The sequence below is a fragment of the Herpailurus yagouaroundi genome, unplaced genomic scaffold (assembly GCF_014898765.1).
Source record: "Herpailurus yagouaroundi ecotype Mexico unplaced genomic scaffold, PumYag 189, whole genome shotgun sequence".
Lineage (NCBI taxonomy): Eukaryota > Metazoa > Chordata > Mammalia > Carnivora > Felidae > Herpailurus > Herpailurus yagouaroundi.
Window position 1 is genome coordinate 9782975 of NW_024412420.1, and position 21945 is coordinate 9804919.

Consider the following 21945-nt stretch of genomic DNA (forward strand, 5'->3'; position numbering starts at 1 on the left):
ACCTTATAATAATTCATGAAGCCATACATTTGTTGTGTGTGGCTTTTCCTTTCTGTGTTCTGTTTTTCAATACCTTATAATAATTCATGAAGCCATACATTTGTTGTGTGTGGCTTTTCCTTTCTGTGCTCTGTTTTTCAATAAAAAATTACGATATGCTTAAGATAGTAAATTGGGGATTTTCACGCAGGATCGATGAAAGTGTTAACCGATAAAGGTTTTTGTAAGGCCGTTTACCATATCTATCAATATTTCAAACTAACACTGGTCCCCTGTGCTTCACAGGGTCAGAAGCAAATACAACCATGAATGTGGCTATGGATGAATAAATGTGAAAGTCTACAGAAATACAAGATAAAGATGAACTCAGGCTAAGCGAGTACTCACTACATGGCAGAGACAGTGCTATGGGAGGCACTTTAGACACATCCTCTCACTGAACCCTTTACGTGATCTCTGCGAGATAATTATCATCCGTTCCAGTGTGGCAACAAAGGCTCAGAGGGGTTCCGTGACCTACCCGAATGTCACCTACCCAACAGGTGGAAGAACTTTTCACTTTAGAAATTAATACTCCAGGGGCGCCTGGGTGGCGCAGTCGGTTAAGCGTCCGACTTCAGCCAGGTCACGATCTCGCGGTCCGTGAGTTCAAGCCCCGCGTCAGACTCTGGGCTGATGGCTCGGAGCCTGGAGCCTGTTTCCGATTCCGTGTCTCCCTCTCTCTCTGCCCCTCGCCCGTTCATGCTCTGTCTCTCTCTGTCCCAAAAATAAATAAACATTGAAAAAAAAAAAAAAAGAAAAGAGAAATTAATACTCCAGAGGTAAGAGAATAAGGAAACACTGGCATCTGCCCGTCAATGCAGCAAGCAACGAGGAAGGATGAAACCCAAGGCTTTTATTAAACAAAATGGCATGTTCTTGGTGACATAGAAAAGCAAGAAGCCAGAGGTCTTACGTGAGGAATGATCCTTTGTAGAAAGAGCAACGGGGTAAAATTCATTTGTATCTTTTCAGCAATTTCGGATATGTATTTTACAATACCTGTTACAAGGAATTAAACAATTCTGCAAACTTCAAATGCATGAACATATAGATAGGTCTTTGGAGGGACTCGAAGTAATTCCATTTAACAGACAGCTAAGTGAACGCCCAGCTGAGGACTCCGTGCCCCTTCTGTCTGGGGGAACCTACCTGCCCCGTGGCCACTGAGTACTCTTCCTGATCTGTCCTAAGAGAGATCTGCATCCCATCCTGGCGACCTCTGAGCGACAGGCCTAAGTTTGGCCCTTGGGTTTCTGCAGACAAGCAGCAGACAGAATTCTGGTGGTCAGAGGAGAAGCAGAAAAGAGAGAATTCGCAGGCATGAAAGTGGGCCAGGCAGGTCCCCAAGGGAAATACCCTTCATTCCAGAGGCCATTCTGAGAGCAGAAAGAACACTGAACTCAGAGTCAGGACACCTGGGGTCCTGACTGCCATTTACTGCATTTGTGACCTCAGATCAAGTCATTTAACATTTCTGAAAGGGAGCCTTCCCAGGGTATAAAAGGGTTAATAACACCTGCCCTGCCCACCTCCCCAAGCTGCTGTGGAACCAGATGAGAAAATACTAACATTTTTGCATTTACGTGCCAGACAACAGGGCCCGCGCTTTATATGCCGTAGTTCCTCTTAATTCTCCACCAACCCTCTGAAGGGGCTCTGTTGTTGTCCCTCTTTTACAGGTGAAGAATTTGAGGCTTGGAGAGTGTCCCTGATCTGGGCTATTTAAATACAAGCTGATTGGGGCGCCTGGGTGGCTCAGTTAGTTGAGCACCCAATTCTTGATTTCGGCTGAGGTCACGAGCTCACAGTTTGCGAGCTCAGCGCCCCTCGTTGGGCTCCATATTGGCAGCACAGAGCCTGCTTAGGATTCCCTCTTTCCCTCTCTCTGCCCCTCCCCCCCTTAAAATAAGTAAATTTTTAAAATTAAAAATAAATAATAAAAAAATAAAATAAAAGCAAGCTGATTGACTCTGGGCTCTGGGCTTTTTACTATGATGCCATACTGCCTCCCGGAGCACATCTCTAAGAAGGCCCTGTACCTCTCTTTTTTTTTTTTTTTTTTAATGTTCATTTATTTTTGAGAGAGAGAGACAGAGACAGAGATAGAGGGAGACACAGAATCCGAAGCAGGCTCCAGACTCTAAGCTGTCAGCACAGAGCTCAATGCGGGGCTCGAACTCATGAACCACAAGATCATGATCTGAGCTGAAGTCAGATGCTTAACCAACTGAGCCATCCAGGTGCCCTAAAAGGCCCTGTGTCTTTAAAACTGTATAACAGTGGGGGCGCCTGGGTGGCTCAGTCAGTTAAGCGTCTGACTTCAGCTCAGGTCATGATCTCACAGTTTTGGGTTCAAGCCCCACGTCGGGCTCTGTGCTGGTGGCTCAGAGCCTGGAGCCTGCTTCAGTTTCTGTGTCTCCCTCTCTCTCTGCCCCTCCCCCACTCACACTCTGTCTCTCTCTCTCTCAAAAAATAAATAAACATTAAAAAAATATTTTTTTTTAGAATAAATAAGTAAATAAATAAAACTGTGCGACAAAAGACACAAGTGTTCTCCACAAGCAAAGCTGAAGAGAGGCTTCAAGAACACCTCCAAACCAACACTAAGGGATGTAGGGAGCTCCAAGAACATAGGTCCTCCAGACCCTCACGACCGGACAGACTTGCAAATAGTCCGGAGTAGCCACTGTATGTTCTCCCCATCCCACGCCCTCCCCAAGAGACAGCCAGCAATGCTCTCCCGAGAAGAGAGAATTTCCCGGGGGCTGCACTAGAGAGCCAACTTTTTGCAAAGGAGACAAGAGGAGCCTTCTCAGAGCTCAGACCCAAGGCTTTTGTTACTCTTCCGGTGATAAGAGACAGTGAGCCCCACCAACAATCCCCACAGAGACTGCAGAGCATGGAATACTGCAGTAGAAAGTGAATTATATGCAAGCTGAGAACTGGTCCCAAGTCTCATGTGACATTAACAAGTTAGGTGACTTTAAACATCCACTGTTGGAACCCAATGAGCTCCAGGGTCCCTACTGAACATATGACTTCTATGGCCCCATCTTCCCTGCCCTGATTGGGCCATGGGGCCCTGGGACAGATGAAGGGACCCAGCTCTTATGATGGGCCTATAATGTGTGATGTACCATCTGAGTCTTTAAAAAAAAATAATAGCAGTAATAAAACTTTTCAAGAGCTTACTCTGTGTCAGACCCAGTGCTAAAGTGCCTTATGAATGTCTTAAGGCAAGTTATCTGAAACTTGGAAATAAAACAAAATGATTACTCCATGCCCTTTCAAAGTCATGTTAAGGCCTCGTCTAAGAGTTTCTGCAGCAAGAGGTGGCTCAGTCGGTTAAGCTTCCAACTCTTGGTTTAGGCTCAGGTCATGGATCTCACAGATTGTGAGTTCGAGCCCTGCATCGGGCTCTGCACTGACAGTGTGGAGCCTGCTTGGGATTCTGTCTCCCTCTCTCTCTGCCCCTCCCCACCTCATGCTCTCTCTCTCTCTCTCTCTCTCTCTCTCTCTCTCTCTCTCTCAGGTCCAAGGGAGACTCAGGAGTTTCAGGGAGGACCAGGGTTCCACATAAGGAGAAGCAGTCAGGGAATGCACAGGGAGTCGTCACAAGAGGTTGGAGAATTCCATAGAACATGATGGAAGGCAGGCCCTGGGGAGAAGGGGAGTGAGGTGGCTGGAAGAGGAGTGAGGCTGGAAGGGTGGGGGTGAAATACTCCCCCTGCCCTGGCCAACTCCTACTCACTCTTCCAAACTCAACTTCGACATGGCCTCCTCAGGGACCCAACAGGCCACGTCAAGTTTCCCTGCTCCATGTTCCCAAAGTTTTCGGCCCTTCCCCTTTGGTCACGCTGGTCGAACTGGTCTAATGTGTGAGTCTCCCTCTGTGCGGGCGTGGACTGTGTCCGCCCATGACTGCTGGGAATCCGGCATGAACAACATAGTGCCTGACATACACAGGCGCTCAACTGAGGTTCCTTGGGGGTTAGGATGGGTAGGGAGGTAAGGAGTTGGATGGACGATCTGAAAATCCAGGTGAAGGCAACAGGAGGAAGAAATCACATTTGAAGAAGCAAGGGCTTGAGGGAGAACGGTGGCATAGAAAATAACAGTAGTCCATCTTATTGGAACTTCTGGAAATTTTATTTCATTTTACTATGCCAAGCCCATGTGTGCTTTCTGATGGAGAGGCAGGACCTACAATGAGGGAATTTTATCACTGCTTAGCTGTCAATGCGAAAATGCATTTGCCGGCTGCTGGCCGATTCAAAGTTTCACGGTTTATTCTCAACTCATCATCTATTTTAAAAACTACTGATTTGAGCTTCGCCTCTGGCCACCTATAGTTCATCTCTCCTTATGCCTCAGGATTCTCTCTTAAGCTCTACTTGACAATTTAACCTCTAAAATAGTCCCGGCTCCAAAAATTCTGACCTGCTGTCTGTACAAACCATCAAAATACCTTAGAAGTTTCATCATTCCTGATTTCATATTATACCTCCAGGATGGCTTCTCACATCTGAAAGTGGCACAAAAACCCTTAGTCAATCCATGTATCTTGATTTGGATTTCAGGAAATGCGCTCTTGGTCATTATTGCCCCATATTTACCCTTTGTTCTCTCCATAATCAAGTCAGATTTTTTTTAAGCTCATAGAATTATATATCTAATATATGCAGCAAGCATTGAAGCAGATGTTGGAGATACGAAGATGGATAAAGTGCTAACAGGAGAGAAATAGATTAACAAATACAGTCAAGAAGGATGGAAGTATTAACTTCTTTTAGAGACTGTGAGTTATAGAACTTGTCCCTTTTCCAATGGAAGAAATCAACATTGCAGCACAGGCCAACTAAAACTATAGCTATCACTTTTCACTCATTAGGTTATAATATCTAGTGGTAAAAGTTTATCACTGCTTGGATGTCAAAGAGAAAGAGGGGAGGGGATTCTCTCCTCTACTGTTGGTGGGAATGTCATTGTCATAGCCATTTTAGAAAAGAATTTTATTTAAAAAATTTTAATGTTTATTTATTTTTGAGAGAGGCCAAGTGGGGGAGGGGGAGAGAGAGAGAAAGGGGGGGCAGAAGATCCAAAGCGGGCTCTGTGCTGACAGCAGCAAGCCTGATGCGGGGCTGGAACTCACTAACCGCGAGATCATGACCTGAACCGAAGTTGGACACTCAACCGAGTCACCCACGTGCCCCTATCAAAATTGTGAATCAAAATTGTAAATGGCCATTCTACTTCAGGTATCTCTTGTGGAGAAATACACGCGTACAAAGAGACCTGTATAAGAAGGTAACGCCAGGGGCACCTGGGTGGCTCAGTTGGTTAAGCATCTGACTTCGGCTCAGGTCACGATCTAGCGGTCTATTGGTTCGAGCCCTGCATCGGGCTCTGTGCTGACAGCTCAGAGCCTGGCACCTGCTTGGGATTCTGTGTCTGCCTCTCTCTCTCTGACCCTTCCTCAGTCACACTCCGTCTGTCTGTCTCTCTGTCTCTCTCAAACATAAATAAGCATTAAAAAAAAAGTTTTTTTAAAGAAAGTCCAGTATTATTTGCACTACTGTGCAAAAGTTACGTCTAAGAATGAGGTAAATCCATTATCTACCCCATCTACTGCATAAGTGAAATTAAATGAAAATAATTGTTGGAGAATATTAAAATCTGGGACCAATAATGTTAAAAAATTAAAAAGCAGGCATGCATGTACCTGTGGCAAGCGCTGTTTTTCTCCCAAAAGTCATTCCCTACTTCTGCTTCCTCTTGCAAACAGAATGCCTAGAGTTTTGTTTTTGTTTTTGTTTTTTTCCAAGCAACAGGCATATAGCTATGTGCTCAGAGACAGCAGGCCCCACTGCCAGCCCCTGGGATGAAGCATGAACAGTTTTATGGAAAATTCCTCCTTTTTGACAGTGGTCTGGAGGCCTGTGACCCAGTTCTGCCAAGGAAACATTAGGGAAAGTCTGCAGGGAGACTTCTGGGAGAAACTTTCTCCTTTGATCAAAAGGAAGAATCCTGCCAGGAATGAGACTGTTTGTCCCCCATCCCTTTCACTCTGGCTTAGGGTGCTCTCGTGTTGTGAGAGGATGTGGGACTTGAGGTATACAGCAGCTATTCTGCAACCATGAGAAACAGGCAAAGAGAACCAAAACCACACTGACCAAAGATGGGACATCGGTGAGGCACCAAGTGGATTCCGAAGGCAGTCAGCCACCTCTAGACATCTTAAATACGTTAAATACCCTTATGATTCAAGCCGCTGTTTTTCAGGATTTGTGTCTCGCATGTAAACACATAATTGATTCAATGACAAAGACAGAAACAAAACCTACTAGGAAGATATACATCAAACTATTAATAGAGGCTCCCTTGGATAGGGAGGAAAAAGACAACTTTCGCTTCTTCTTGAAATACATTATTTTCCAAAAAATATATTTGAGCATTTTTTAGGCTAAAAATTAAAAAAAAAAAAATTACAGTTCAACTTTACTAACCACATATGGCCTACATATTTGGGTTCTAATTTCTCCGGTCTTATCTTCATTTTCCCAGAACCTGATTCGTTTCTCTTTTTTCTCTTTACTGTGTTTGGGAAAGCCACTTCAAATCTTCCATGAAAAGAGCATATAAACAAAGAAACAAATGCAACAAAGGGTGTAGGTACTATGATAGAAGTTCGTCTCTGTCGTGCTAGATGCACAGTATTTGAAAGGCCGAAAATGAAAAGGCAAGGAAGAAGCATCAGAAGAACAAAGGAAGGGGGAAGAAAAATAGCTTGGCTCCTTCAGGGAAATTTCAAGTAGCTCAAGATTTCTGGAGCACAAAGTAAGTGAGAAAGCTGGAGAGAAGGGAAGAGGCTGAGATAACGGGCCTCTCTACCAAGGGAAGGAGCTTGAGTATCATCTTGTACAGGACTGTGGTCACAATGATTATAATGGCAGCGGCGAACATTCACTGAGAGCTAGCTTGCTCTGGGCCAGGTACTGTTCTGAGCCTGATAACCAGCCCTGCGAGGCAGGTCTATTATTACGCCTTTTCCATAGATGGGGCAACGAAAGGGTTTGGGAGAGGAGCCGTTGAAGGGTTTCAAGCAAGAGTAGCATGTTGAGATTGGTAATTTTAAAACACATCTCTATATATACTCAAATATTTACAAATGAAGTGATACATTTTGGCTTGGCTTCCAAATAACCAGAGAATGTGTGGGTGGGGACATAAAAATCTCCAGGAGCTGATTATTGCCAAAGCTGGGTGATCCCTCCGAAGAAGTTTATTATATTAGTATCTCTCTTTCTGTATATGTTTGAAGTTTTCCATAATAAATTTTTTTTTTTTATAAAAATTTTTTTTTAACGTTTTTATTTATTTTTGGGACAGAGAGAGACAGAGCATGAACGGGGGAGGGGCAGAGAGAGAGGGAGACACAGAATCGGAAACAGGCTCCAGGCTCTGAGCCGTCAGCCCAGAGCCTGATGCGGGGCTCGAACTCACGGACCGCGAGATCGTGACCTGGCTGAAGTCGGACGCTTAACCGACTGCGCCACCCAGGCGCCCCTCCATAATAAATGTTTAAAAAAATCCTGGCTGCAGTGTGGACATCCAACTGAAAATCGGGAAGCAAGTCAGGGGATTAATAGGCGAGAGCAGATTAGAGCTCGAGAAGCCACAGGATAGGAGAAAAAAAAAAAAAAAAAAGGAGGACTTTTTGAGAGCAAAATAAAAGCACTCGGCAACTCCTCTTTGTGGTGGGAAGCAGAGGTAGAGAAAAATCTCAGGTTTAAAGTCAGTCCCAGGTACCTAGCTTAAGTGACTAGGTTAATGGTGGAGGAACTATTAACATTGTAAAGAATACAAAGCCAAGTTTGGGAAGAATGGAGGGGAGGGTGTGGCAACCTGTGCAGTTTGGGATGTGTCAAGTTTGGTGTGGCAGGAGGCCGGGTCTCCAAACCAGTGGCCCTTTCGTAGAAAATCGTTGAGCACATACCCCCACGTAAGCCTCTTTGTTTATAAATCATCTACATGATATGTAGCACAAATACTTTATGCACGGCACAGGAGTACTATTCCTTCCGTCTAATGAGCTGTCTACTGTTAAAGAGTGTGCACACCCAGCCTTGAGGATCAGTGGTCACTGTGAGGATGACAGTGTTAGGGACTGGCACGTTCAACCTCTCTGACCCTCGATTTATTTTCCTGTAAAAAGAAAGTATTCCTTTCCTCACAAAGGAACCAGGAGAGTTTTGTGAGATTACATGTACATACAGACATCGGTGAAAGTACAGGGCCAGGGGCTCAGAAATGCTGTTCCCACCCCACATTCTACCTTTCCCCCACACCTCTTGCCCCAGTCCCCATTTCCTCCTTAGAGTAACAGAAGAGACCATGCTCGCGTCTCACACGACTTTTCTTTGAGATGAGTTTGGAGATGCATGTCAACAGGATGCCAAGAAGGCCCAAGAGCTAGCTGACTCCAAGAGTGGGCAAGCACTTCCTTCCGTGGGCATTTGCTTGCTTTCATCCTGCCCCCCCACCCCACCCCTTAGCTAAAGTCCAGAAATGCTGGTCACAAGCCCCGTAGCAGGTCACTTCATTCTGTGCAGACTTATGAAGGTCTCCAAGTCCTCACCGGAGACACACACATGCCCGTAGGACTTCTCACCTTACCAAGACTTCCTGTTGTTGGTTCAAACAACAGGAAGAATTTCGATAGGCTAGTAATTCTTTACTTCCCTCTTAGTGGGGATAGGGGAGAAATGAGCAGGCGCACCAGATTTCAACAAGTCGTCACTGTGGGTAAACCTATGTCCCATGAGGCTCTGGATGGCAAACTATCACCTCACAGCCCACGACATCCCCCGCCCGGAACAGAGATAAGCCACATTCACACTATCACAGCAAGTGCCAATAAAGAACTGTGTAAGTGAGATCATGGCTGTGGCTCTCACCTCCTCGAGGAGTTCACTTGGCACTTGCTATGAGAAGCAATGAGAGCCTGACTCAAATCCCCAACTCCCATCGAGGGGATATAAACATTAAAAGACAAGACACAGGTTTGGTAGCATTTCTGTCTGTAGAACAAATGCACATTTGCCTATCTTGGAGATTAGAACAGAGAGTTCTTTCCTCTGTCTCTAGCAGAGTATAAAAATGATCTAGAGGTGTTAAGAAGTAGTTAAAATTTCAACTCCTACTTCCATCATTTTCTCTAGAATGGTAAATTCCTGAAAATCTTTACACTCTTAGGAACTGAAAATCGTATCCAAAATAAGCACATATAAGGCTCGGTATCCGTATCGGAGCTAAACAATGAGGTAGCTAAGAGAGATGGTAAACGGCTGTCAAGAGCCTTGCCTTTGATTACTCACGGCCCAATGCTGCCCTCTAGCACTTCAGGAGAGAATCAACCCTGACAAGCCAACCGGTTTCAGGACTGGACTCCAGCATTTTTACTATGGAAGCAGTTGCGGTGGGGGAGGGCAGGAAAGGGCCTCTACAATTACACAGCAACAGCCCATCTTAATAAAAGGCGTTTTCAGAAAGACGCCGGCATACGTGAACACAGTTACCTATCGAGCTGCTCTAGGTCATCGCCAGCAGACCTGGCGGGACCTTGAAGACATTGAAGATGCCCTTCACTGAGCTGTTGGCTGGACTAGAGTTAAGTGGGATCTATTAATTCTTTGGGCAGAGTCAGAGCCATTTTTCATCACTGGGAGAACTTCCTCCTCTAACCTGACTCTCCCAGGTGTCCGCAAGGAGGTGGGGTGAGGGCTCTCAGACCTACTTGATACTTCTCATAACGAATCCTCCTTAGATACATGGTCTAGTGTCTGCTTTCCCTAAGAAACATAGGGACTGGTTTAAAGCAAGATTATGCCACAACTGAATTATGCAACCAACTGTCGACCCTGGAACCTAAATTAAATGAAACATTTAAATTGACATGAGAGGGGGGTGCCTGGGTGGCTCAGCTGGTTAAGGGTCCAACTCTTGATTTCGGCTCAGGTCATGATCTTGCAGTTTGTGGGATCAAGGCCCACATCGGGCTCTGTGCTGACAGTGCAGACCCTGCTTGAGATTCTCTCTCTCCCTCTCTCTGCCTCTCCCCCCAAACACTCTCTTTCAAAATAAATAAATAAACCAAAAAATGTTTTTGAATAGACAGACAAAAAATACTTCCAGGGAATGGAGTGGCTAATTAGTAGGACACAAGTACCAGGCTCTTATGTGACCCTCTCCCGCAAATAACAATAACAACCACTTGAAGTACCAAGCCCAGGAAAATCTCATTTCCATTATCACCTTTCCAAGAAAACTTGCAAGTTTAAAATTAATCCCATGAGCCCTCACTGCTCTCATCTCAAGCCAACTGACCTCCATCGCTCATCAGAACCTCGCTTAGCATGGAGAGCTCTATGCTGGGAAAGGGGGAAATCTTAAGTAGGGTAAACTGTGAAATAGAGTGTCTGTCTGTGTTATTTCTGGCTGCAGACAGGTGTTTCCAATCTCTGTGTGGTCTGAAAAGAAATGCATCCAAGTCAGTGTGCTTGTGTGTAGGTAGGAAGGGAAGAACAACTTACACTTGTTTTCAAACAAAAGTTGCTATGTGTTTATTAAGACGTTTCTGTTAACTTAAATAATACAGCTGGCTCAGTAAATCATTAGCCATGTATTATCACACATTCAGAAAGTTTCTGGGAAGATCAAGACGGCTTCTCTTCCGGCTCAACTGGATCTGAGAAAACAGAAGAAATTATACATCTGATTTATAACTGCTGGTCATCAACAAACATGTGCTGGCTATACAGTTTGGGCAGGCAGGAAACCTAGACTGCTTTCCCCTCTTGGCTGATGTTTTGCTCAACATTAAAGCGTTATGCACTCCCACAGTCTCCTCAACATGGAAGAATCTCAGAGAAGACCAACTTAGTCAATTGTGAGGAACAGGCCAACTGCAAAGCTCAACCTCAGAACTACTATTATTTCCACATCAAAGATCAAGCCATGGAAAGGGAAGCACGTCTTACTGTTTTAAATACTAGGCAGCAAAACTAATGACCAGCCACTAACTAGCTCTGTGACAAGCTTCCACCAACTAGCCATAGGGCACGCCCCTTTTAATTTCTCAAGAAACACATACAAAATAAGAGGGTGTGAGCTCATGGAAGCTAGAATTACATGTGAAGATCGTCATCTCTCACTATTACGTCTAGCCTTTGTGGATTAAATGTTCAGTAATAACAATTTTGATGACCACTACTGAACAGTATATTAGAGATCTGACCTCAGAAAGAGAGAACCAGACTGTTGTGATTTGGGATAAAAATTCCCAGGGAAGGTTCAGGTCCAACTGCGCTGCTCCTGATCTACTTCCATCCCGCTCCCCTATCTAAAGATACAGCAACCCTGGGGCAAGGAAACAAAGGTCAGCTCATGTGGTCCCTCTGCCAACTGACAGCAACAGGTGTAACCTTAAAACCTGAAGAATCAATAAAAAAGGATTTTCTTACTTCATATAATCTCTTTAGAAGTCTGAGTAATGGTGCAACCTGAAAAAGTAAAAGACAAATCATCTAAACAAACAACTTTGTGATTACCCACAGTATGGTCAATCAGATCACAGAATGGCACTGAAGAAGCATTTTGGGGGGGTAAAAAATATATTCATAATCATTCTCAACAGGCAGCTAGGTTAAGACTCCTCAATGTGACATTCTGAAGGATCCTAAAGCTACTACCTCAGGTTTTACTAAAAGCATCAAGCTTGCTCCAAAGCATCGAATTGGAGTCTCTGAAATACCTGACCAGCCACACCCAACACAAAGGTTGTCAGTCCCACACACTTGCTAGAAACAGTCTCCCCACTCAGCAATGCTCTGGATAAAATGTGAATGGCCTCCGGTGCTTAAACTTCAGAAAAGAAAATTCAATTAGATAAACCAAAGTTGTGGGAGAGAATTTGTAAGTGCAGTAGGAATCTGCATTCTTGAAAACCCAAACTGAAACAATCACCCCAAAAACGACTGCAAGCAAGTGAGAATGATGGAATGTACCAACCATTCCAATGGTGGAATGATGGAATGTGTAACCATCTTCCTTTCTGAACAGAACTTGAGACCCCATTACTCTTTGCCATAACCTCTCTTCACAACTATCTCCTTAAAACTGATTTACATTTCTCCTCTTCTTCAAACCAGATTCCAGGTCTGTGAAAGCAGGCCTTCCCTAAAGCATACAAACATAAACACAGGGTCCTACACACATTCGCCAACACAAGGGAGAAGGGACAGGGGGCTGTGACGGAAGGCACTAGCTTCCAGCTTGTCAGCAACCCCAGAAGAGCCACCTTGTCACCTGCATCTCTAGCAACTGTGCAGTTAGATTTTATTTGTTCCCGCCTTATAACCAAGTGTGTTGAGTGCAGAAAAGAACCTGGACAGAATGTAACTTTTAGACATCTCTGTGGCTGACATTCTTATTTACAGCTCACAGCTACAGAGAAAGCAGCACCTTTTCCAAAAAAAAAAAAAAAACCACTTATATCAAGTGAAGTAGGCAGTGAATTAGCAAATGTCCATCTAGACATAAGGCACCAAGAAAGCCGCAATATTATTAAAGTGGCTACGCTGGGGGTGCCTGGGTGGCTCAATCGGTTAAGCAACTAACTTTTGATTTCGGCTCAGGTCATGATCTCACGGCTGGGGAGTTTCAGTCTCATCAGGCTCTGTGCTGACAGCGTGGAGTCTGCTTGGGATCCTCTGTGCCCGTCCCCTGCTTGTGCTCTCTCTCAAAATAAATAAATACGCTTAAAAAAAAAAAATTAAAAACTAAAGTGGCTACTCTTCCTTGACTACTGCCAAATAAATAAATAAAGTTATTTTTAATTAATAAATAAATCCTCAGGTGAACTTTTCTTCTAGTCACATTTTATGGTAGAGAAATGCATTTTGTTAATGAAGAGGACAGTCAGGCTAAACACTCTACAATTAATAATTTATCATTGTAGTTGATTAAGACACTGCGTGTTAACTGTAGAACTGGGAATGTAACAAGGGTATCTCTTCATACTTTCAAAAGAACGTTATGGCTATTTCTGACGTTTAAACATAAATAACACCCACCTATATATCAAGGCTTTGCCTTTTTCGTTCCCCAAGGCAAAGTACCCACTTCTGGGAGAAAAATCCATGGTATGAACAAGAGAGACTGTCTTCTTTTTAATGACGGGGAAGTTTGAAAATACCGTACAGGAAGGAAGGTGCACCTGTAGGAAATAATATGAAGCTTTAAATCACAACAACTACAAACTCTTCTTTCTTAAATTTTAGTCTTCATTCTACCTGTTTGCTGGAACAAAAAGTTCATTTTGATTGTAGTACACATGATGTACAACTCTCATAATGGAGCAGAGTGTTCTGAAATTAAAATTTGGTTTTCAATGTGCTATTAACCTAGAGGGAAGGGAGGGAAGAGAAGAAAGCATTTCTTTGATGCTTCTAATGCACCATCTAGCATGGCGCCTGCCAGATTCCAATGTTTGCTGACTAAATAAATGAATACACTAAAATAAAAAGTCAATAGCAGTACTCAATAATGCTCTAACTTAATGACCACAGTAAACAATACTCAAATTTGGTCACAGGGAACAGATACTTTAAATGTTACAAAGAGTCTGATTTTATATAACTGAAGCCCAGCAAAGTCATACGAACTCTTCCAGTATCATATAATCTCCTTCCCATACTTTACTTTTCTGCTTTATGATATATTCTCTGTCTTTTTCAATCTCCTCTCAAGGAAGACAAAATCATGGAAACCTGGTTTGTCAAGTGAAAACTGTGTTCTGATTTAAAGAGAGGTGAAACGCTCGCCACCAGGCCTAAACATGAGGAGGGGCACTGTCTCTTTCTCCAAGAGACTCCACTGTTGGGGAAAATAAGCCAAGTCCAAGATCGATGCAACCAGTCCTCACTCGATTTGTGGGTAAATAAAACCCCAGCATGGAAGCAGTTACCCAAAGTACACTAGGATTTTAACAACTCTCACTTTCAAAGATTCTCCAGCTCTTCCAACAAATAGAGGACCTTAGTGTCCCAGTATGTGTGGAGAGCCCTCACTCAGCTGTTTCCCTTTGGCAGTCTGTCATCCTCCACACTTTTAAATGAGGCTTTAAACCGTCCAAACAAGGTGATTTCGTAGACGAGCCCCAGGTAAAACCCAGTGATATACACATCTGTCTGTGGAACAGGTTTCAGGGAGTCACTTATTAGGCCCTATTCCTTCTGGTATATACCTATTGACCATTTTGTCAAGAAAATAAAGCTTACTGTGGATCTCCAAGCAATTTCAATTATTCTCAACTTTCCCAGGAACCAGGTTCTGCCTGCACAGCACGGCATCAATGCACAGGCATTAGTGCTAATGAGAAGTGGTCTTGACCCATTAAAGCTAAGACGCTGGCAGACTTGATCCGAACTTGTAAACTTCTTAAACACCACTCTTTATACAGGTTCCTTGAAAAATATATTTAAAAAGAACAACAACAACTTAAAGCAGACTAGTTATTTTAGGAGAGGAGCCACAATATGAACATTGCAAAATCTTTTTAGTCTTAGTTTGGAAATGTGGAAATTACATGCATTTTTGAAAAGTGGTCTGGCTTCTCAATTGCATTTTGCTTAGGCCACTGTAAGTGTGCATCCTCTAGGCACGCACCAACTTTGATCAGGTGATCCAAGGCATCACAGGAGCAAATCAGGAAGTAACTACTTCCTATGAGCGCCAAGAACAGAACTGTCCTATACCTAACTTTGGTCTCCATCCTATGTGTCACCTGGTACTTTTAAACCGTGCTCCAGACACTTGCTCATTAACTTTGCTGGCAGGACTTTGAAGTATTTTGTGACTCTTCCAAAATAAAATACACCAGAACCAACCTTTCTACTTCAATGACTTTTTTTTAAATATAATTCATTGTCAAATTGGCTTACATACAACAGCCAGCACTCATCCCAACAAGTGCCCTCCTCAGTGCCCATCACCCGCTTTCTGCTCTCCCCCTCCATCAACCCTCAGTTTGTTCTCTGTATTGAAGAGTCTCTTACCGTTTGCCTCCCTCCCTCTCTGTTTGTAACTATTTTTCCCCTTCCCTTCCCCCATGATCTTCTGTTAAGTTTCTCAAGATCCACATATGAGTGAAAACACAGGATATCTGTTTTTCTCTGACTGACTTATTTCACTCAGCAGAATACCCTCCAGTTCCATCCACATTGCTGCAAATGGCATGATTTCATTCCTTCTCATTGCCAGGTAGTATTCCATTGTATTTGAATGACTTCTTAAAGATAATTATATTAAATCATGCTTTTTATTTTCTAACCTAAATTGGAAAAAACAGTCTCCTAATTTGGATTCAATGTAACTTCATACTTAAGTCAACTCGTTATTACAAACAGGGAGCTCACTGTGGGGCAAAAATTGGGGCACAAGACACATATCAATTTTTTAAAGCTCATTTCCACCAGACGGGAGCTGTTAATTTTTGTAGCTAAGTAAAGAGAAGAGAGTGCCAGAAATACTATGGTAAACACACACTCTTAATAAAGTTTAAGATGTAAACGGTGTCGCCTTAGATGCGGTGCCCTCAGGCAACAAAAAGCCTACACAACCGTATACAGTGGCCATGACTTCACACAAGAGGACCGTGTGTTTTTCCAATGGAGGACAAACACCAACCTGTCAACAATGTATTTTTATATTTTATCTCTTGTATTGACTTGATTCTCAGGAGCAAAACCACGTTTACAACAGTCTCCTAAGAGACTCACATGTATGTATCTGTGAGGTCCCCCAGTAGACTCTCTCACTGCATTAGCACTTTCTTCTCAGACCAATGGCTCCCACCCACATGCTTAGACGTCAGCTGTGTTCTAACCTCTCTTTATGGCCCTTGTATCCAAAACTATAGGTGAACTGTTAATGAAGAAAAAGCCCATAAAAACCCAACCTCTTTACCTCAGAAAGTTCCCTTTACCTCCAACACTATTTCTGTCATCACATTTAAGGGCCCCGGTAACAAAATTCAACAAGTGAAAAGCTCACTCATCCTTAATTTAATGGATAACCAGTTCCACAACTTTCTACTACATCAAAGATTGTAGATGCAATAACAATTTAACTTCTGTGTCTCTTACTGGTGCAATGGCTTAGATTTATATTCACTGCTTTGTGCTGGGATAACAGAACTGTTTGGATCACTATAAGAGACTGCATTTAATGATACTAACGCTGTTTCACCGAGGCATTCTGAAGCTGCTATGCCTGGCTACTTTCCATTAGATATTATGGTTGACTACCATTTAAAAAATGGGATTTGGCTGTTACTAATGAATTCCTTGTGTGATTTTGCCACAGTAAAGAACCCTAAATGTTGCCATGATCACTGAAGCAAACTAGGCAGAACTAACTACTAGGCGTCTTGCAGAATAGATTATGTCAACAGGAGATAGATCCCATGGTTTTCTAAAAACAATTTACTACCATTAAAATGATAAAAGGTTAATGTGTGCTAGTCCACCACTCCCATTAGAGGAGTGGGGATTTTAAAGCTGACTTGAATTAGAACCTTCTCATTTATCCAACAATTCATTCGACACAGAGGCAATAAAACACAGTGCTGTATTTTTTCACTCTTTTCCAACAGAATTCTTTCTTCCTTCCAAGAAAATCTTACGCAGAATGCCAATACACAGAACAGATCAGAGCAGAGCTGCTCTATGTGATACAGGCAGAGCTTGGCCTCCTCCTTGCCCCACTTGCCATCTCAAGTTCTGCACACATTCTAGGGGTCAGAGGATTTCAGATGGAAAACCACGAAAGTTCTACGAAGAACGGAGAATCCAGAAGTACAGTTCTGCCCTTTACTAGCTGCTGACTTTGGGGGAGTTAATCCTCTGAGGACTGTTATTTGGCTCAACATTTTTGTGAGAAGTCTTTATAAATCTTTGGAAACTATACGCTGTTACACTTGGTCGAAGCTTTGCTAAGTCAACAAGGTAAAAATAATAGTTTCTGTAAAGTGCTTATAATGCGATAGCATACACGTAACAACACAAGCCAGTGCTGCCATTCAAAGCTCTGTGCCATCTGTCTACCTGGGGCCTAGAGCAAATAACTGTGAAATGAATAAAGAAACTGGTTCTGCCTGAAGAGTAGGAAACTTCACAGAGACGCGATGACATTTAAAATGGGCTCTGAGGTGGGGCAGAAAAGAGTTAACACAGACCCGAGGCTGCTATCCTCAGGAAGGCATGCTCGCACGGACGGCTCTTAGATCATGTCTGGGAACTTGACTGGTAAACAGTTTCCCTACACTGATGTGACATTTTCCCTAAATGATAAGGATGGCTCACCAGGCCTCAAGCATTTGTATAATGCGGTTTCTGCTCAACACCTGTCTTTCCTTCTGGGAGCCTAGAATCTGGGTACATGCTAGGCAGAGTGTAGCTACGTGATCAACCAGCAATAAAATCCTTGGGCACGAAGTCCCTAATGAGGGACTTCCTGGAAGAAAACACCAAACACATGTGGTCACAACTTGTCAGAGGAATTAAACATGTCGTGTGTGACTCCACTAAGAGAGGACTCTTGGAAGTCTGTGCCTGGATTCCTCCAGACTGCCCCATGCACCCTTCCCTTGGCTGGTTTCGCTGTGTATCCTTTCCCCGTAATAACTCTTCACTGTGAATAAGACCATATATGGAGTTCTGGGAGTCCTAGTAAATCACCAAACCTGGAGAAGGTCCTGGGGACTCCTGGCACAGAGGCATATTCACAAGTAGTACTGAGCCCTTTAAATTGCAATCTTTTTACATAATTTATTTTCAAGCTCAGTTTATTTTCAAAATCTAAGAAAATCACACTTTAAAAAGCAGAGATAGGAAAGAAAACTGTAGAAACATGAAGAATTTGCCTTAAATACGTTCCTTAGTACAAATTTGGTGGCTACTGTGCATCATTTCTACAACCACACTCAAAAGCCACAATACTAGTAATGTCTACATCAAAAGAAGCTACTCTTTTTAAAATAACCCAACACTCCCCTTTCCTCCCATCCTTCCATGCCTTCAACTTACATTTTAAGATTATCAATAATGTTTTTAAAGGTAAAAACATATTACCAATCTGACTGCTTCTTTCATTTCTTCTGAAGCAACTGCCAAGATTTCTGTAGTAGGATTGAAGGTCAGAGAAGTAACGCCTGTAACCAAGTTCATTATAGCTTTTATCGGCTTTGGGTTTGTTTCTTGGAGACAAGAATCTTGATTGTATATGTTTACCACTCCACAATTAGAACTGCAAAGAGAAAAGGGAATACAACAGATTAAAGAAACAAGCAGAAGGGCTTTCACAACCTAAATCAATACAGATTGAACCACACAAACTGGTTTTTGCAGGAATCGTATGGTCTTGTGTTACAAAGGGACCAGGGCTGAAGAGTACATCCCAGGCAAAAACTAGACACATTCTACCGGTTCTACTGCAGTCTTCCTAAACTCTTGTTAAGTCTGACAGTTTTTCAACTACGAGCTAGAAAACCCAAGAAAGCACAGACTCTCCATTATTCATTCCTTCAATAAATACTCACTGAATGTCACCTTTAGGCCAGGCACCAGAAGTAAGTGCAGAGGTGAACAAGAGAGACCAAGCCTGCCACTCCCACCTTGTGTATGGCCAACCTAACATGCGAAAGTGTGCCTGAGAGCTGTCCTTCCCCTATTTAGAGCGCCTCTTCTTTTTCCTTCTATCATATTTGTGGGAACCGTCAAAACGGCCGAGTAGCAGCTGTAACAGCAGGTCTCTTCGTTCTACTCTCCCGGGAATATGTGCACTCTGAGTTTACAGAAATATTTACCAGCAACAAATTACACCCAATACTCCTAAAAAGTAAATCCTGACGGGGTGCCTGGGTGGCTCAGTCTGTTGAGCGCCCGACTTCGGCTCAGGTCATGGTCTTGCAGTTTGTGAATTTGAACCTCGTGTCGGGCTCTGTGCTAACAAACAGCTCAGAGCCTGGAGCCTGCTTCAGAATCTGTATCTCTCTCTCTCTCTCTCCCCCTCCCCTGCTCATGCTCTGCCTCTGTCTCTCAAAAATAAATAAATGTTAAAAAAAAAATTTATAAAAAAAGTAAATCCTGACAACCTTACCATTAACAGAATCATTTCACAGACAAGAACTTTTTTTTTTTAAGACTTTTTTTAAAAAGTTTATTTATTTGCTTTGGAGAGCAAGCGTGAGAGAGAACAAGAGCCGGACAGGGGCAGAGAGAGGGGGAGAGAGAATCCCAAGCATGCTCCGTACTGTCAGCGCAGAGCCTGACTCAGGGCTCAAACTCACGAACTGTAACATCATGACCTGAGCCGAAATCAAGAGCTGGACACTTGACCAAGTGAGCCACCGAGGCACTCCGAGACAAGAACTTTCAGGAAAAGTTTTGACCTCAGTGTTCAGACTACCTCCTGCTATGGGCACCACTTATAAGGAACAAGGATAAAGGACTTGCAATACGTAGATACTTAATTCAAACTTTATCAGCAAATGCAACACAAACTCGAAAGATGCATTAAATCACAAGAGTGACACATTAAGTCACAAGAGTGACACACACGCATTCCACGAAGCGTGTTCTCATTCCTATCAGACGTGCACCCGACTGCCTACACTGAACCAGATACGATGCATGAACAAGACCAATTCAGTTCACACACTTTCTGTAGCCTGAAACGACAGCCAACCACACAAACAGTATGGTAGTGCTTTCGAGTCTTCAAATTCCTTACATACACATTTTCTCACTTGATCCTAAGAACGCTTTCGGTAGAGCTAACCGCGTGTAGTCCATACTAACCACTCAAGAGACACCACATACATCCTTGATTTAATTTTGTTATGGACTGAATATTTGTGCCCCACCAAAATTCCTATGATGAAACTTTATTTTATTAGGAGGTGGGGCCTGAGGGAGGCAATTAGGGCATGTCGGTGAAGCCCTCATGAATGGGATCAGAGCCCTCATAAGAGAGACCCCAGAGGCTCTCTCCCTCTTTCCATGCGAGGACACAACAAGAAGTCGACAATCTGCAACCTGGGACAGGGTCTTCACCAGAACCCAGTGACAGTGGTACCGTGACCTTAGACTCCCCGTCCCCAGGAATAGAAGAAATAAATTTCTGCTGCCTAGTCTATGGGGGTCTTTACAATGGCAACCCAAACTAAGACAAATTTCCTCTTCTCCTTATTTGTATTTTTTTTAAATTTTTTTTTTCAACGTTTATTTATTTTTGGGACAGAGAGAGACAGAGCATGAACGGGCGAGGGGCAGAGAGAGAGGGAGACACAGAATCGGAAACAGGCTCCAGGCTCTGAGCCATCAGCCCAGAGCCCGACGCGGGGCTCGAACTCACGGACCGCGAGATCGTGACCTGACTGAAGTCGGACGCTTAACCGACTGCGCCACCCAGGCGCCCCGACTCCTTATTTGTATTTTTGACTGGGATCAAAATGTCTATTCACTGTACTTATTTTACACCAAATCTCTTATCTTGCTGAAGACTAATTTACAGCTAAATCCATCTTAATTAAGGACAAAAAGTTATAATCCATACGGCTCTCTTCTAAATATCAACTTTAGATCAAATCTTACCATCATGAACATCAGAGGCTCCTTATACAATGCCTATTCATTCTTATTTGACTATTGCTTAAATTGATGGAACAAAACTGGCACACGTTAACCATTTTGATGTATGGAAACTTACTTATAGTGGTATTTCTGCTCAAAGACCATAACTATTTCTAATATGCCACTGAGAGTGGGTGGTATTTACTGAATGAGAACTGTGTGTCCAACAGTATGCAATACAGGAATACAGAATATCAAAAGGAATTTATCCCAGAAAAAAATATATGTGCATAAAATAGCCAGAAATACAAGAGGATATAACACAGCACACTAAGCTCTATATGTGACCCAGAACCTCGAAGAAAGGAAAAATCAGCATGAGGTGAAGCTGCAGCCAAATGAAGTTTTGTGGAAGACAAAGGACTTAGGCTGGGGAAGGCAGACATGAAGTGAAAAAACAAAACAGAACAGAACAACAAGGTAACAACAAGGTATCACAGATAAGGAGGAGAACAGGAACAAACAGAGAAATAAGCATGCTTACTAGCTTACCCCCGAACTCGTAACTAAAGAAACAGACCTGATAATTATCCTTCCACCCACAACCATAGCTGACTGGCAAGTCACACACAACCATAGCAGAAGCAAGTTCCTGAATCAGGGACAGTAAACCCATTAGCAGATCAGCAACCACAGAGTCCTGGCCCACAAAAATCTCCACAAACAGGAATGGTGGCAATTAGCCAGATCAATGTTTGTCTTATGAATTAGGACTGGGATGGTGGTCGTGGTAGTGGTAGTTGGTGTCAAAGCTAAAAGACACAGAGAGGCGCCTGGGTGGATCAGTCGGTTAAGCGTCTGACTTCGGCTCAGGTCATGGTCTCAAGGTTCATGAGTTCGAGCCCCACGTCAGGTTCTCTGCCGTCAGCACAGAGCCCGCTTCGGATCCTCTGTCCCTCTCTCTCTCTCTCTCTCTCTCTCTGCTTCTCCCCTGCTCTCTCTCTTAAAACTAAATAAATATTAAAGAAAAAAAAAGACATATAGAAAGGGCACACAGGGGCCACAAATAAATTAATATTATGAACAAGAAGATATCGTAAGGTAGAACCGTAGTTATCAACCAGGAACAGTTCTGCCCCTGGGGGGACATTTGGCAATGTCTGGAGACAGTTTAATGGTCACAACTAGGGGGACACCTTAGCCAAGGATG

General features: G+C 43.3%; 1 protein-coding gene across 2 annotated transcripts in view; it reads right to left on the bottom strand.

Moving 5' to 3' along the window:
- Nucleotides 1-10636: 10636 nt before the first annotated feature.
- UTP18 (UTP18 small subunit processome component) overlaps nt 10637-21945 on the bottom strand; it is a 43089-nt gene continuing 31780 nt past the window's right edge. Inside the window, exons 11-14 of one of the 2 annotated variants that reach the window (XM_040497116.1) lie at nt 18234-18408; nt 13176-13318; nt 11565-11603; nt 10637-10789 (exon numbers count right to left, since the gene is read on the bottom strand). In XM_040497116.1, coding sequence (XP_040353050.1) covers nt 11579-11603; nt 13176-13318; nt 18234-18408 — 343 coding nt within the window. In that variant the 3' untranslated portion in view covers nt 10637-10789; nt 11565-11578. The remainder of the gene's footprint in view (nt 10790-11564; nt 11604-13175; nt 13319-18233; nt 18409-21945) is intronic. The other variant, XM_040497117.1, reaches the window with a different exon arrangement.